At 38.0% G+C, this 16,524-nt stretch overlaps 1 protein-coding gene across 1 annotated transcript; it reads right to left on the bottom strand.

Annotated features, from left to right (window-relative positions):
* Window positions 1-490: 490 nt before the first annotated feature.
* On the bottom strand, window positions 491-12,682 carry LOC127210640 (UDP-glucuronosyltransferase 2B17-like). The gene is made up of 6 exons (XM_051170345.1): window positions 11,901-12,682; window positions 8,253-8,401; window positions 6,822-6,953; window positions 4,850-4,937; window positions 3,754-3,973; window positions 491-785 (listed from the first exon to the last, which is right to left on the bottom strand). The coding sequence occupies exons 1-6, from the start codon at window positions 12,622-12,624 to the stop codon at window positions 506-508; spliced, it is 1,593 nt and encodes a 530-aa protein (XP_051026302.1). The 5' UTR covers window positions 12,625-12,682; the 3' UTR covers window positions 491-505.
* Between the last annotated feature and the right edge of the window lie 3,842 nt (window positions 12,683-16,524).

Below are 16,524 nucleotides of genomic sequence, written 5' to 3'. Positions count from 1 at the left end.
GGAACACACAGTGAGGGGATAACAATTGGGATGAAATAAGAATAAATTATAATAAATTTTTAAATGAAAAAAAATTATTTCCAAAATAAACCACACTACTCCCAAGACTACAACAATGAAGACTTCTACAGGAAAATCACATTTATATGTGAGTACTTAGAGTTTAACTTTTTTTTTTTTTAAGTTTTGGAGCTCCAGCATCAGATTGAAGAATGAGACAAATGAGCAATACTCAATTATTGGTAGCTTAATAGTTTGATTTTTAAGACTTTGTCAAATACATCTTCATTTTACCTTTTTTCTATGCATGACTTTTTATTTAAATAGCTTAAAATTAAAATGAATGATGAAATACTTTGATCACATATCAGTAGTCACAGAATTATATATCATTTTATAAAGTGTAAGAAGTGCAAAAAAAGATATGCTTTGGTAATCAGTGAACGTTTAGAAGGTGGTTCATAAATTAGAATGACGCAGAAAGTCTGTGCATTCTCAGCGTGCTCTATTCTCTCTTCATTTTCCTCATCTTCTTTACAAAGAATTGGTAAACAAACAAGCAGCACTTCACAACAAGGACAGCAATGGCTGCCACAACAGCAAGGAGGAACCCAACAACATCCAGAGAGTGGTACTGGTACCAGGTGAGGTTGTGTGCAAGTGGTTTCAGGTGCTTGGCCCCTTTGTGGCGCATGACAAACTCAATCCAGAAGACGGCTCTGTCTAGTGGCTTCATAGGCTGGTCATGGTGAATGGTTGACAACCACATAACATTCTCTTTATAGCTGTACGAGATAAAATGGACATCAACTCACTGAATGAATGAAAACACATGTATAATTTTTTTTAATGTCTAGGAAGATGTTATTAGACATGTCTGAACTTCTTGACTACACAAAAAGCATATGGAAGCATATAAGCAGAAAAGTTGGAAAAGATAAAATGTTCCCAAATTGAAGTTTGCAGACAGTTAAAACCTTACAAAGTAACAAAATGAGATGCTATCTCAGCATATGTAGCTTCAGTTCCCCAGTGTGCAAGACCAGGTAAGGAGATTTCTGGGTGCTTGTGAGAAAACGGCAAGGAAACAGGACAAGGGTCTTGTAACCTCAGTTTCTTTAAAAAATAAAAAAAAATAAAAAAAATTTTAAAAAAACATGGAATTTCCATAGATTATGCCTTTGTCCCCCTGCCAGGTGTAGCAGACAGGAGTGAGTTTCCTTCAGATAAGTCATTCCAACTGGCTATTGTTATTTATTTATCTGCCTCTGTAGAAAAACCTGTTTTGCTGTGGACAGCTTGTCCTCCTTGGCCTTCTGCACTACTCAGTGACTCCCCTTAACTCTCAGAGTTTAAACTGTCTGATGCTCTGAATAAAATAGCTTTTGGCACAAGACTTTATTTTGTCTCATTTATCAGCCCCAATCTCCCAGGGCCCATTGCCATTCTAGAGTGATAAACAACCCAACAAGCAATTACAAACTAAGTTGTCATGCAAACTTCATACTGCCATCAGAATATTTAAGTTTAAGACACATGTGTCTCAAGTTCCCACAATGATACATATCTGTGTAATGGTGATAAGAGATTGGATTTGAAAAGAAAATTATATGGGATGCATATCAGTGATTAAATATTATAATTACAATCGTGTCCTGATTATTATTAACTAGCTATAGTGGCTACTTCTTTCTCCTGAAAATTATTACTTATTGAATGAAATCAATAGAAAGTCTAACTTTCTTCTCTATTACTATATAGGCATTATTATTGCATTATATATATTACTATTATTATAAAGTGGAATAAGCCATTTTGTGATTGCTTTTAATTACGTGTGTGTGAGAGAGATGGGGGGGGGGGGGGGGAGAGAGATGCCGAGTTGGAAGTTGTTGTAAACCACCTAGCATGTGCATTGAGAACTAATCTATGGTCCTCTGCTAGAGTAACCCCTTGCCCATTGAGACATCTACTGAGCCTAATTTTTGTTATTATTGCTAATCTTCATTTTTTAAATTATGGTCAGCTTGGTAGTGTGATTTTAGAAATGAAGCAGACAAAATTTCACACTGAAGCGGCCTGTAAGTGCATTTGATTCAAGTGTTGAAATGATTATTGATGAATACATAAAATAGGAGGATGCAACATAAGAATTTATTGTGATGGTGGTAACGTTCCCTCCAACTATTTACAGAGAATGATTGGGAAATTGTGCTTTTCTTCTCATTAAATAATTCTCATTTCTTAGTATGCATATTACACTTACTTAAAATTTATGGGAAAATTAAAATAAAATAAAATTTAGGATTCAACTTCTTTGACAGAGGAATGAGAAGAGGGGCTCCATAGAGATGGGGAGGGAGGGAAACACCAAAGAAGGTGTAATGAGAGTGAAAGAAAATGGCAGTACTCAAGCAGTGTGATAAAGGATGGGGAACAGGTTGGCTCCGTAAGGAAGGGAGAGGTACGTTGATTCAGGAGGGAGATGGATGAAATAACAATAAGAATGTCTAAAAGAGCTGCAAATAAATATACTACTAGCTATGTACCCAAATCTCCTATTCTATATGCTATTCCATGTATAAACATCCATGAATTTTTATCATCTGGACTGATGATGTTCCCTTCCAGAGCCAAAGCCTACCTAACATAAACCCCAATATGAGATGTGAGAAGCACTGTTCTGAGATGTTGGCCAGCCTCTTGGTGTGTCTCTTGGTTATTCCCCAGTGGTGGGAGATACGTTTCTATTGCTGAAAGAACAAGAAATTCAGAAACCAGAGACATCTGAGGTAGAACTGACTTGAAAGCACCTTACCTGAAAACTAGCTTTTGTGGTAAATCATAGAATAGAGGATCAAAACATGGTAGGAGCCAGAGGGCAAAGATATCTTCTGTGAGGTTGCATCTTTGAGAAATATCAGGAAAGCTACACTCATGAAGTCTCAACAGTATGGTTGCCAAAACAAGTGACATCAGTGGTCATGCTAACATGGACAGTGGTAAATCTCACCCTGGGCCCAACTCTACACAAAATTATCATAGGCACCTAAGGAATACTGAGAGGGTAGGAGAAAAGGTCTTTCCCTGGAAGAACCATTAAATTTTTTTTAATCAAAGAAAAATGATGAGGGACATATTCACTGCTTCACTGTAATGCTTTCACTACTTGAATTTATCTTAAAATTTTAGGTTGCATATCTAAACATCCAACCATACACTTGATTTTATGTTAATATCTGTTGTATTTCAATGCTGAATATTTTAATTGCCATAAAAGTTACTTTTTTCTTTTATAGCATTCAAGATTCACTTTGGTGATATTTTCCTATCGATTCTGTGTGTAATACATCTGATTGGTACCTGACAATTTATTTCACTTCACTTACTGGTTATTCAAGTCCTGTACTAGCCTCAAAATGCTGACCAATTACCTTACAAAAAGAATTTAAAAGAAAAATTGGTCAGTGCTGGTGGCATATGCCTGTTGGCCAAGCAGTTTGGAGGATGAAGCAGAAAAGTTTCACATATAGGATCAGCCTAATTCACATAGCAAACAGACATAAAGCCTAACATGGAAATTTTTTAAATGACAAAAGGAAAGAAAAACCTGTGACACTCAATCATGTCCTAATTTATATCTCCACTTACCATTATTTTTGCCTTCAGAATAATTCTTGCTCGTTTGGCCTTCAGTAAGAAGCACGATGAATAAAAAAGGAATGAAAACACACTTTAAAAAGTTATACTTACGAGGGATTGTCTAGGACTTCCTCCAGGGCATTAAGCAAATCTGACTTTGACATTGTTTTGATATTTAACGCAACAGCTGCTCCTTTGGCCACCATGTGGGCAATGTTATCATGTTGTTCTCCAAACAAAGGGATGCCAATCATGGGGATTCCATAATGGATCGCCTCGTAGAGGCCATTGGCTCCACCGTGAGTTACAAAGGCTTTGGTTTTTGGATGTCCTAGAATAACATGAACTCAGGTTAACATTAATTAAGGTCTACTTGTAGATTTCTAGGACCCTCTGGATCCTTTTATTTTGCTGTTCTCCCATGATTTGGGCCCAGGGGTCCCGCTCAAACTAAGGCACCAGCCAAGGACAATACAGGAGGTAAACTTTAAACCCCTACCCAGATCTAGCCAATGGGCAGAACATTCTCCACAGTTGAGTGGAGAGTGTGATATGACTTTCTCATGTACTATGGTGCCTCACATTTGACCATGTCCCCTGGAGGGGGAGACCTGGTGGCACTCAGAGGAAGGACAGCAGGTAGCCAAGAAGAGACTTGATACCCTATGAGAATATATAGGGGGAGGTAATCCCCCTCAGGAACAGTCATAGGGGAGGGGAATAATGGGAAAATGGGGGGGGGGAGGAATGGGAGGATACAAGGGATGGGATAAACATTGAGATGTAACAAGAATAAATTAATAAAAAAAATAAAAAATAAAAAAAAATAAAAAAATAAAAAAAAAACATTAATTAAGGTCTTAAACATGAAAAGAGAAATGAGGAACTGACCGTTATACTCATAGCCTCACTGAAACATTTTCCTGTCTCAAGCAAGAAGAAATTAAATATACCAAGAACTATTTTGCAGGCTTGCATGTGACTTGAGACTTGAGCTATTAAATGCTGATTTCAGTTGAACGCGTGACATACATAGTGGATAAGAGAATATGGGTGTTTAAAAAAGACCAGTGCGTGACAAAACTTGTTATCTTTAACAGATAATACATTCCCTGTGTGTCATATAAAGACCTTTGAAGTCAGCTAGGATGGGTGTAGAAATCAGAGAAAGTCAATCATGATTCAGCATTATTTTTTTGAGTCTTACCAAGAAGGTCGTTCTGGGGGAGCCACTTGTAGACTCTGGTATTAGGTCCTAAATTGGCTGGTTTTTTGCCATCAAATCTCCAAATAACCTGTTAAATGTTAAATCATCTTTATTGCTGGATTCAAATTTAACATTATACAGACTGAGCAGATGATATTTAGAACTATAAATGTACGTGCATATACATATATGTATGTAACAACAATTAATGGAAAAAGATGCCATGAATTTGAAAGAGAGCAAGGGGCATAGATATGAAAGGGTTTGGAAGAGGGAGATGAAAAAGCAGAATGATGTAATTATAATTTCAAAAAATGATTTAAAAATGTTAACTTTTTTAGTTAAACATAACAGAGCTAAATACCCAACACTACAATTGATAAGGAAATCGAAAGGGGTGAGCAATGAAACTTAAAAGATGGAGACAAAGAGTGTGCCAGCAGTTTCTGTGCTTATTTTTACATTCAAACAGATTAATTATCATCATCGTTTTCTAAACAGAGATATTTAGACAAATGAGATAGTTAATGATACATGAAAATATTTACCACATTGCCATTATGAGCTAAGTCAATTACAGAAAAGAATGATATGTTACTAATAATTTATATTTTAGATAAATTTTGGCCCACCTGGGGCCAAGGAAAGACTTTATGCACCAAGGGAGAAGTAATTCTATGAGTCACGCAGAGCCCTATGTCACCTGAGAATCTCTTTGTGGTGATTCTAGCTGTTTTGATCTGTGCATCTGTGGATGCTCACACATCAAAGGACCATTAGATTTACCTACTTCTCAAATCAAAACCTCTCTGGAGAGTCTACATTTAAAAAATTAAAAATGGAGAGATATCCAAAAAAGGTTCAGGAATGGAGTCACATAATAAGAATTTTTAGCGCTTGTGAGAACACTCCAAGAAACAGCACAAGAGTCTTTTGACCTCAGTTTCTTCAAAGCATGAGACTTTACTTGGAATGCATCTTTGCTCTCCTCCCATGTGTGGTGGACAGGAGTTGGCTTACTTCAGGTTCATCACTGCTGCCTGTGGACAAGTTTCATAAAACGGGGAATTATCCATGTGTCTAACATGGATTTGCTATGTGATTGATAAATTAAATACTGGATCACAGCAAATAAAATTAACGTAGGTGATTAAAGAGAGGGTTTTTCCACCAGAAAAATTTAGTATGTTCATAATCATTCAAAGATTGAAATTTAATCTCCAGAATATTACTTTGCAGTCTGCTTTATAAAGTGTGTATTCTGAAACTGTTTTCACAATTGGTTCTTTTGGGCTCCTTCTTGTTTTCATATGTCTTCCTTGAATGGCAGTAATTTCATTCTCACTGCTTAGAAGCAGAGTTGTGTGTTTCGTATTTTATGATTCCGAGAGGTCACTGTAGGGGCAATCCCCATTTCTATCTTTCCTTTATATATTTCCTCTACAAATATTGGCAAGGCAGCCCTGAAACCTGTTTATTTTTTAATTATCTTTCTCTCTGTTAGCCAAAGGGGTACTCTGAATGAGAGTTGAGGCATTAGATGGCCCTCTCAACTGCACAATGAATAAGCCTACCCAAAAATTAGAATACAGAGTCCTGCTACATTTCAGACACTTATAATACCTGCTTAACATTATTCTGCTAGAAAAAAAATGCAAAGAATCCCCATAAATATAATGTATGTGGTGACTTTAAATAATCAAAAAATAGAACAAGTGACTCTGAAGAGCAATGTCATTGTCAAGCCGGCATGTCAGAATGTGCCCACAGTGATCACAATGTTTAACTTGAAGATACTCTCCATCAAAAACACCTTAAAATAGCCCGGAGCACTTGTTGTGTGTATCTGTTTCTAAATTGGGTAAGGTAAATTAGAACCTATCTAAAACTTTACTCTCACACAGTCATTTCTATAATCAGACTTTCACAGACTGAGTGTACAGTCACCTCTGGTGATGGCACTTTACCTCACCTTCTGTGGAATCTGGGCAAGGGCCCATGCAATTGCATTGGCCTTTTCTTCCGTCATGTTGCTGACCATTGACCCCAGAGAAAACACCACGATCCCATGCTCTCCAGAGCTCTGGACAAAGTCTTCCATTTCCTGTGGAGAAAGAATTGGCTTCCTCACAAAGCAAGAACTGTAGAAAATCGCTTAGGTAACTTTCATTGAAAAAAAAAATCAAGAGAATAAAAATTAAAGTGTTCCTAGGAATTTTTAGAGTAATGGTGTTAAAAATACACAAGACAAAAATGGCAAGGTCAAATACTTTGAAGTTCACAGGGAGCAGTACAAAGTGTACTCACACATTGTTCAACATACCATCTGAGTATTTTCCTCTGGCAAAATGATAACTCAGAAGTGCAAGTATATTATATATGAAGTACTCATAAAATTGTAGATCCTTAACATTTTTTAATTCTACAGAAAGTATAATTTTTTTCTTGCTATTTTATTTTTCTCCTATGATGGCTGATTAGTATTACCTAATGTTTGATGAAATAATATGTATGTTGTAGTATGTACACATGTGGTAGTTAACACAAACTTCCTACTATTATTAATAAAATATTTTGGTTTTGTAAAATAATCATAAGTGCAGGGTAAATATATACTATATAATAATTTTCTGAAACTGTACATAAACAGAATATTTTCAGAATGACCTCCACAATTTATTGCTTAGAGCAGAAATTATGTCTACGCTGTTTCTCTGGATATCAAGCAATTACCTGTGATATATGCTAAACACAGCTTCTGAATGATTGACAGTTTCTCATCTACTGAGTTTAACTGACTTAACTTCTCTGTCTTTTTTGTGTGTGTTTATATGCATGTGTGGGCATTCACCTGTGTGTATGTTTTTGTAAGTGTGTTGATGGGTTGTGGCTTTAGAAAGATTTCCTGTCTTTGTTTTTGCACATGGTGCCAAAAGTTAAAATCAATAGTCTTCCTCTATCAATCGTTAACATATTTTTGAGACTACCTCTAATTGAACATGAATCCCACCATGTTTAACATGTTAATAGCCAGCAATATATCAATACTAACCTATTTTTGAACCTCAGTACTAAGGTCATAAATTGCATGCCAACACACCCAACTTTCTACATGGGTGTTGGAGATTCAAACTTACATCCTCATGGTTCCTTGGTAAGGACTTTACCCATTGGTTAATCACCCAAGTAGCCTATCTGACTTCATTTAACTCATTGTTATGAATATTTCCAAAGTATATCATGTTCTCTCCTGAGTTTATTGAGCTCCTAGTTTGCAGAATGCTTAATTCTACTTCATGTATATCTCTACCATTGGGACAAAAATGTAATGAAAGGTATAGAATCACTTTCACCAGGAATGAAATCAAATGAAAAAGAGATTTTAAAAAAAGAATGCATTTACCTTAGGCAAGGGTTTAGCAGGTTTGCAGTGGAGTCCTCCAACATAGTCAACATTTGGTAGGGTTGGGTGAGGAAACTCCAAATCCCAGTAGGATCTAATGAGCCACATTTCTGCTTTGCCTACTATCTCAGCATAGGTAGTGGGCCTTCCTAGATGGGGAAAATGAGCAAATGAGAAAGAAAAAAGTAGATAGGATTATCATCAGAACAGAAAATATATATTTTTAGAAATGTTGGAAACATTTGTGTTTGATGTAGAACATGTGCATTTAAAAGGACAACCACACTACAATACACAGATCTAAAGAAGCTAAATAACAAGGAGGGACCTAGGGAGATGTTTAATTCTTGTTCATATAGGCAAGGAGACTAGACACTGGAAGCAGTTAAAGAGAAGGAACAGGATGGGATCCTACCATAGAGGTCCTCTGAAAGACTCCACTCAGAGGAAGATCAAAGCAGATGCTGAGACTCACAGCCAAACTTTGGGATGGTGCACAGGGAGTCTTATGGAAGAGTTGGGGAATAGCAGAACCTGGAGGGGACAGGAGGTCTTCAAGGAGACCAATGGGGCCAACAAATCCAGGAGGGGTTGAGGAGTTGGGTCGGGTGGGGGTTGCTATAAAGACTGATGCACCAACCAAGAATCATGCATGGTGAGGACCTAGACCCACTGCTCAGATATAGTTTATAGGCAGCACAGTCTCCTTGTTAGTTGCATAATATGGGGAGAAGGGGCTACCTCTAATGTGGTCTCTAGTGCCCACTGGTTGATCACTTTCTCCTGGCAGGGAGGCCTTGCCAGGCCACAGAGGAAGAGGACGCAAGCAATCCAGATGAGACTTAATAGGCTGAGGTCAGATGATAGGGGAGGAATGTTCCCCCTTTCTGAGGACTAGGGGCATGATGGGGGATAAAGGAGGGAGGGTGGGGCCTGGAGGAGATAAGGGAGGGGCTACAATCAGGATGTGAAGCGAACAAATTAAAAATAAAAATATTTAATAATAAAACCAATGTTTACAGAAAATGCAAATCAAAACGACTGTGAGATTCCATCTTACACCCATCAGAATGGCTAAGATCAAAAACTAAAGTGACACCACATGCTGGTGAGGATGTGGAGAAAGAGGAACACTTCTTCATTGCTGGTGGGAATGCAAACTTATACAACCACTTTGGAAATCTATCTGGTACTTTCTCAGAAACTGGGAATAGGGCTTCCTCAAGACTCTGCTATTCCACTCCTTGGAATATACCCAGAAAATGCCCCAGCACACAACAAGGATATATGCTCAACCACGTTCATAGCAGCCCTATTCATAATAAACAGAACCTGGAAACAGCCTAAATGTCCCTCAGTTGAAGAATGATTAAAGAAACTGTGGTACATTTACACCATGGAATACTACTCAGCTATTTAAAAACAAGGAAATTCCGAAATTTGTGGACAAATGGATGGAACTAAAAATGATCATACTGAGTGAGTAATCCAGAAGCAGAAAGACTCACATGATATATACTCACTTATAATTGGGCACTAGCCCAAAAGGCAGGTCCCATGAAAGTCTTCACTTACCAGGAGATTGGGATAGAGGTGAGGACATCCCACTGGGACTCTAGGTAAGACAAATATAGGAGACAGGGAAATAGAAGGAACCAGAGGGTCCTAGAAACCTCCAAGATGAACATCATGATGGGTGGATAGGGACCCAGTGGGGTCTGCTCAAACTTTTGCACTAACCAAGGACAATGCAAGTAGTAAACATCGAACCCCTACTCTGATCTAGCCAATGGACAGGACATTCTCCACAGTTACATGAAGAGCAGGGACTGACTCTGACATGAACTCTGGTGCCCCATATTTGACCACCTCCCCTTGGTGGGATGGCCTGATGGCACTCAAAGAAGGAACAAGTCGGCTACCATGATGAGACTTGATAGCCTATGACCATACAGTGGGGAAGGAGCCCCTCGATCATAGACCTAGTGGAGGGGAATAGGGTAAAAGCAGGAGGGAGGGAGGAATGAGAGGATACAAGTGACGGGATAACAACTGAGTTGTAATCTGAATAAATTAATAAAATAAAATTTTAAAAACAATATTTATTCATGTGTAATATAATTTGCATGTATAACTGATTTGTGGCTTATAATATACCTAAACGTCAGTTTGGGTTTATTTGTAAAGTAAACTGTGAGAATTACCTCATGTTTCCTCAGTAATTTGAAACCACAAATAGTTATTGAAATAATCCACTAAACCACTATATGAATAAGCACATATTCATATTCTAGAGAAGCACTCTTCTCTAGATGTTCAAAAGAAACTGTGAAAATATAAACGCATATTCCAGGTCCAAAACTTTAGCCGTGTTGTGTACTCTGGACAGACTTCTCCAGGGTCATTGTAGTTTGTAGTTAGTGCTTTTTTCTTGTTTTGTCAAGGGAGATGTAAAGCTTATGAATGGCTGAATTTCTGGTTTCTTCTACTCTTGTTTCATATTAAGAAAGTTCATAGTACTTATCTTGTACAAAACAATCACTATTTTCAGAAATTATGAGAATGGAGATTTTTTAGCCAGTCTTAATTATAGTATACTTTTTAAGAGACAAAACAAGACTTGGAAAAAAAAGATACTGAATGAATTTATATACATGCTTCTATAGAGCTTAAACATTTACAATGGATGTTAAGAAAAGACTCAATAAAGAAGTGTGATATTGGTAGAAGCTTCAGTTCCATTTTTAACCCTGTGAACTAACACAGCATATTTTAAGAATAGGAAAACTCTCTAGGAAATACAGAGAAAATAGTTTATGATTTATATTTTTATTTATGTGTATGTATGTGTGTGTGTGTGTGTGTGTGTGTATGCTAAGTTTCTTCATGTGCCTGTGGATAACATAATATGGCAGAAGGCACACTGAAGCTAAACTTACAGGCAATTTTGAGCGACCAGACATGGGTGAGTTTTAGATTGTTTTCAGATATTTTAATTTTAAATAAAACTTAGCCTATGCAAGAGAAAATAATTTCCTCAGTACTATGTGTGTGTGGGTGTGTGTGGGTGTGTATTCTGTAAAATATGTCATTCTTTAATCTAAACTAATGAAGATTTTGCTAACTAGCTAGTGACTTATTAAAATAGAGGAAAAATTACAATACAATGAATACAGAATCACTTAAGGAAAGTCTACTTGCATCTCTTTGCAATTGTATAGCTAACCAGAATTCCCTATATCAGTACTGCCACCTTCTATTTGATCAATAATACGAGCTTTTACAGTGTTTCTGAGATTGCTAGCTAATATCATATTACAGTTGAATACCTATAAAATAAAACTTCATTTTGTATTTTATGGTCATATAGCTTTAAATACATTGGAAATTTAGGTCATAAAGATTTTGATAAGAAATATAACTTAACCCAGGCATTGTCACATATGCCTGTACTACCAGCACCCATGAGGCAGAGGTAGGTGGATCGTTGTGAGTTAGTGGCCAGCCTGGTTTACAAAGTGAGTCAAGGACAGCCAAAGCTACACTGAGAAACCCTGTCTCAAAAAAAATTCAAACAAAGAAAGGGAGAGGAGAGAGAAAGAGAGAGAGAGAGACAGAGACAGAGACAGAGACAGAGAGAGAACTTACCCAAGGTTTCACTGTAAAACTGATCCCATTTCTTCTTATTAAGTGTCTGAAACCAAAAGTCAAAATAAAGCATGCATATCATATTTTTCACCCTCTCTAAGAATGTCATTTTACCACCTAATCCTGACAAGATTACAGGTACATAAGAGGCGGGGAGTACAAATCCTCCACTATACTTTTCCATCGTGTAGCCAGGACTGAAGCGAAGACTGTAGAGGAAAGGAATCTGGAGCAGTTCAGCTATCAGTTCCCCACAGGGAGCTATGGCATCTGAGAGAAGAACATCAAACGTGGATTTCTGCAGTTTCGTCATAAGTTGTTTGTTTGAAACTGAGTCTTTACAAAGACTTTGAGAATAATCAGAATACTCGTCAAACAGACTCTGCAGCAAAGGAGAGTATGATAAACATGTATCTCTTGGTATCTCATAAGTCCATGAATTCACAAACCTTGTGTAGAGATTTTCCAGATCATCTTTACTAAAAGAGGTAGGAAACGTCTCAAACTTAAGGCCAGGCGACGTTTGAGGATCAAAAAAGATGGACGCTGAAGATCTCAGAACAGTCACTTCATGACCCCTCTGCACAAGTTCATCCAGTATTGTCTTTAAATTTATCCAGTGACTGTATTCCATCGGCCACACCAGCACCTTCCCACAGTTCACAGATCGGAAGCTCCAACTCAGCTGCAGCAGCAATAGAGCAGAAATCCACTTCGCAGGCATCCTGGGAAATCAAAGTCCTCTCTTCACAGTGTGTTCCCCTCTGCTCCTGCTTGTCCTTATCTCTAAAAAGAAAAAAAGCCATGAGTTAAAATATAACCTGTGTTGTTCAAAGTAAATATACTTAATGACCAGACTGAACTTGTGGATGAAGGTAAATATTAAAAACAAACATTTTAATTTTTCAAATTTGCATGTGAGTGCTTCATGTCCATGAGCCTGTCCTAGGCCCAAAATGTGGTTGGATGGTTTATTCTCAGAATCTTAGTGCTCAAAGACCCAGAGCAGATGAGTAGATGTATCTATATTCCCTCCTCTCCAGGAAACACTATGTCTACCATTTCTGAGACCACCAATTTTCTGTTTGTGTATGAAGCCCTTAGGTATTGCCATGTGATCTACCTGGGTCTTCTCGTTCACCCCGGTTTTCTACTGAAACTACGACCTTTGGACCACTATAGGATGCATCATTTAGAGAAATTCTTTGATTATAAAATCAACCTGTAGTGTTTAACTTCTCATCACATTAACCACGTACTTTGACAAAACCAAATTTTAGTATTTTAGATGTATTTTTATTCCAAGATTTGAAGTCATATCCACCACTTCAAGGAAGGTCTGTAGGCGTTTATGTGATGGGAATATGTGGCAGGGGTAGCCTCCACCCCATGGAAAGCCGAGAAGTTCTCAGTTATGGAAGGAAAGATGGTGAAAACAGAAAAGAAAATTGGAAAAGTAAGTATTTTTCAAAAAACAAACTACAAGTGTACTGTAGTAGATATACTTACAAGTGTCAAAAATAGAATTAAGTCAGAGTAGAAATTGTGACCTCTAAGGTCACTATATATTTTCAAAAACTCCAATTTGATAAAATAATAATAATTCACTTCAAAGCATACGCAACAAACATTCCATGTGCTTTATTCATAATAGCCTGAGACTGGAAACAATTTACATGTCCCTCAACTAAAGAATGAATAAAGAAAATGTAGTACATTTATGCAATAGAATAGTAATCATCTTTTAAAACCAAGACATCATGCAATTTTCAGGTATGAGTGGAAGTAGAAAAGATCATCCTGAATGAGGCAGCCCAGAGCCAGAAAGACATGTGTGGTATGTATACCCTTATAAATGGGTATTCGCCATAAAGTACAGGATAGCCATACATAAATCCACAAAACCAAAGAAGCCAAAGAGGGCCTAATAAAGGATGCTTGAGTCTCAATCAGACAGGGAAATAAAATAGACATCTGAAGTAGATGGAGGGAGGAAACTGACTGGAATAATAGTAGAGGTGGGAAGAAGAATTGGGATCCAGAGGGAGTGGGGAAGGCTTGAAAGAAGAGCAGAAACCAGTGAGGGTGGCATCTCTGAGACAGGGGAGGTTCCCAGGAGTCTACGGGGGTAACCCTAGCCAAGACTTGTAGAGGCAGGGGATATGGAGCCTGAAGCTGCCACTTCACTTAGGTAGGACCTCCTGTGGAAGGAGAGGGACACCAACCCAGCTGTAAAATTTTCAATCCAAAATTTGTCTCACCTACAAGAAGTGTAGTGATAAAGATGAAGCAGAGACTCGGGGAACGGCAAACCAATGACTGGCCTAACTTGAGACCCATCCCATGGGAGAGAGTCAACCCCTGTCACTATTAATGATACTCTGCTGGGCTTTCAGACAGGAGCCTAGTGTAACAGTCTTCATAAGAGACTTCATCCAGCACCTGATGGAAACAGATGCAGAGACCCACAGCCAAACAATAGGCCAAGCTCAGGGAGTTTTGTGGAGGAAAAATTGAGGGAGCTGGATAGGGTCAAGGACACCACAAGAAGACCTAAAGAGTAAACTAACCTGGGCCCACTGGGACACACAGAGACTGACCCACCAGCCAAAGAGCATATATGGACTTGACCTGGGTGCCCTGAACATTTGCAGCAGAAGTGCATCTTGGTCATCAGGTGGGTACTCTAACAATATAAGGTAGCAGTTGTCTCTGACTCTGTTATCTGGCCCTGAATTGCTTTCTTCTAGCTAAACTGCCTTGTCTAGCCTCGGTGGAAGGGGATGTGCTTAGTCCTACTGCAATTTGAAGTGCCAGGATGGGCTAGTACCCCCTGAAAAGCCTTTCCTTCTTTGAGAAGGAAAGGGGGAAGATGTAGGGTAGGAGGTGTTGTCTTATGCAACACAGGATCAACTGCTCAGATTTGACATCTCACACGGTGGGCTGGGGCACCTTGCACCAGTCCTTAGCCAAGAAAGTGCCTGCACAGGCTTGCCTAGAGACCAATTTGACGCAGACATTTGCTCAACTGCTCAGCCAAGGTTCCTTCTTCCCATAGGACCCTAGCTGTGTCAAGTTGACAAAAACTAACCAGGTAGACTGAATAACAAAAAAATGAGGGAAGTCTCAAATTATCTCAAATGGGTGAAATTACTGATTAAAGATATACAGGGGGAGGTAATCCCCCTCAGAAACAGTCATAGGGGAGGGGAATAATGGGAAATGGGGGAGGGAAGAATGGGAGGATACAAGGGATGGGACAAACATTGAGATGTAACAAGAATAAATTAATAAAAAAAAATTTTTAAAAAGAGTTAGGTCATTGTCGAAGATAGCACAGAAACTCAAAGGGTATCATAAAACACTATTATCAAATACACACCAATGTGTTGAATGAAACCCTAGAAAGAATGAGTGTAGTTTTGGATATTAGATAATAACAAATTTGAACCATAGACCTTAAATATATGCAATATAATAAGATTAAGTCATTAATAAAAAGCCTAAGGTTCATGAGCAAGTGCTAATCAGTCTTTTCCAGGGATGAGCCCCTGATAGGCTATCTGATTCTAAGTGGTCAGCTATAAACACATATTCATAGGAACAATATTAAAGACACAAAGTGCACTGGAGTTTTACAGCAGGCCAGGGAGCATAGTTGGTATCTATCTATCATCTCTCTACATTTCTACCTATATGAGCATGTGTATACCAGTAACAAAGAGGAGATTAATAATTTGAAAACTAATGGGGGAGCAACAACAGGAGCAATGGAGGGACGATGAATAGAAATTATATAAATAACATAATTATGTATGAAATTATCCAAAAAGAAATGTCTAACAAAAAAGTCTCAAAAAATAATCAAAATGGGTTTATTAGTGAATTTTTAACAAACTTCTAAAAAAACTAATTATCATTTTTTTCTCATACTGTTCTAAGATAGTAGCTTATTTTAATGAGAGGGGATCTTGCCAAATGGATTCTGTGAATCTCTCCTTATCTTAATCCCCAACCCCTTGTGTGCATATGTGTGTGTGTGTGTGTGTGTGAGAGAGAGAAAGAGAGAGAGAGAGAGAGAGAGAGAGAGAGAGAGAGAGAGAGAGAGAAACAGAGAGACAGAGACAGAGAGAGAGAGAGAGAGAGAGAGAGAGAGAGAGAGAGAGAGAGAGAGAGAGAGAAAGGGAGAGATTCAAAGAGCCACCCCAATCATAGGTCTCCACTGTGAAAAGTAGGTATACAGTCTCTGATATCATCCCACCTCCTTCTTTGAGGTCAGTTTCTGTCACTAAATGACTAGGCAAGTATGAACATCAGAAACGCCCATTGTAACCCAGTTAGCTAAGCTTCTTGCTGTTTTTATCGAGTCTTGCCAAATTTGAGGGGTACTTGTCTCTTTGTAGTGTATCCTTAGTACAATAACTTAATAGGATTTTTTAGAGAAGAATTTTGAACAAATTTCCATATTTCACACGTGGGATAGTCTGTGGAACTGCTCATATTGTTCTGTGAGAAATGACTTGTATGAAGTTTCTTTAAAAAAGTATTTCTTCCTCCTGTACAAATGGCAGAAAATTAACAGTGCAGTTCAAAATGAACTCCTATACGTCATAGAGCTATAACT

This window comes from Acomys russatus, chromosome 28 (assembly GCF_903995435.1).
Source record: "Acomys russatus chromosome 28, mAcoRus1.1, whole genome shotgun sequence".
Taxonomy (NCBI): domain Eukaryota; kingdom Metazoa; phylum Chordata; class Mammalia; order Rodentia; family Muridae; genus Acomys; species Acomys russatus.
This window is presented reverse-complemented; position numbering and strand designations above follow the sequence as displayed.

Coding starts and splice junctions, on each gene's coding strand:
- LOC127210640 (XM_051170345.1), bottom strand. CDS start 12,624: ATGCCTGCGAAGTGGATTTCTGCTCTATTGCTGCTGCAGCTGAGTTGG. Junction 4,938..6,821: donor TTGCCCAGATTCCACAGAAG/GTGAGGTAAAGT, acceptor AACATTTAACAG/GTTATTTGGAGATTTGATGG. Junction 786..3,753: donor GAAGTCCTAGACAATCCCTC/GTAAGTATAACT, acceptor TATCTCGTACAG/CTATAAAGAGAATGTTATGT.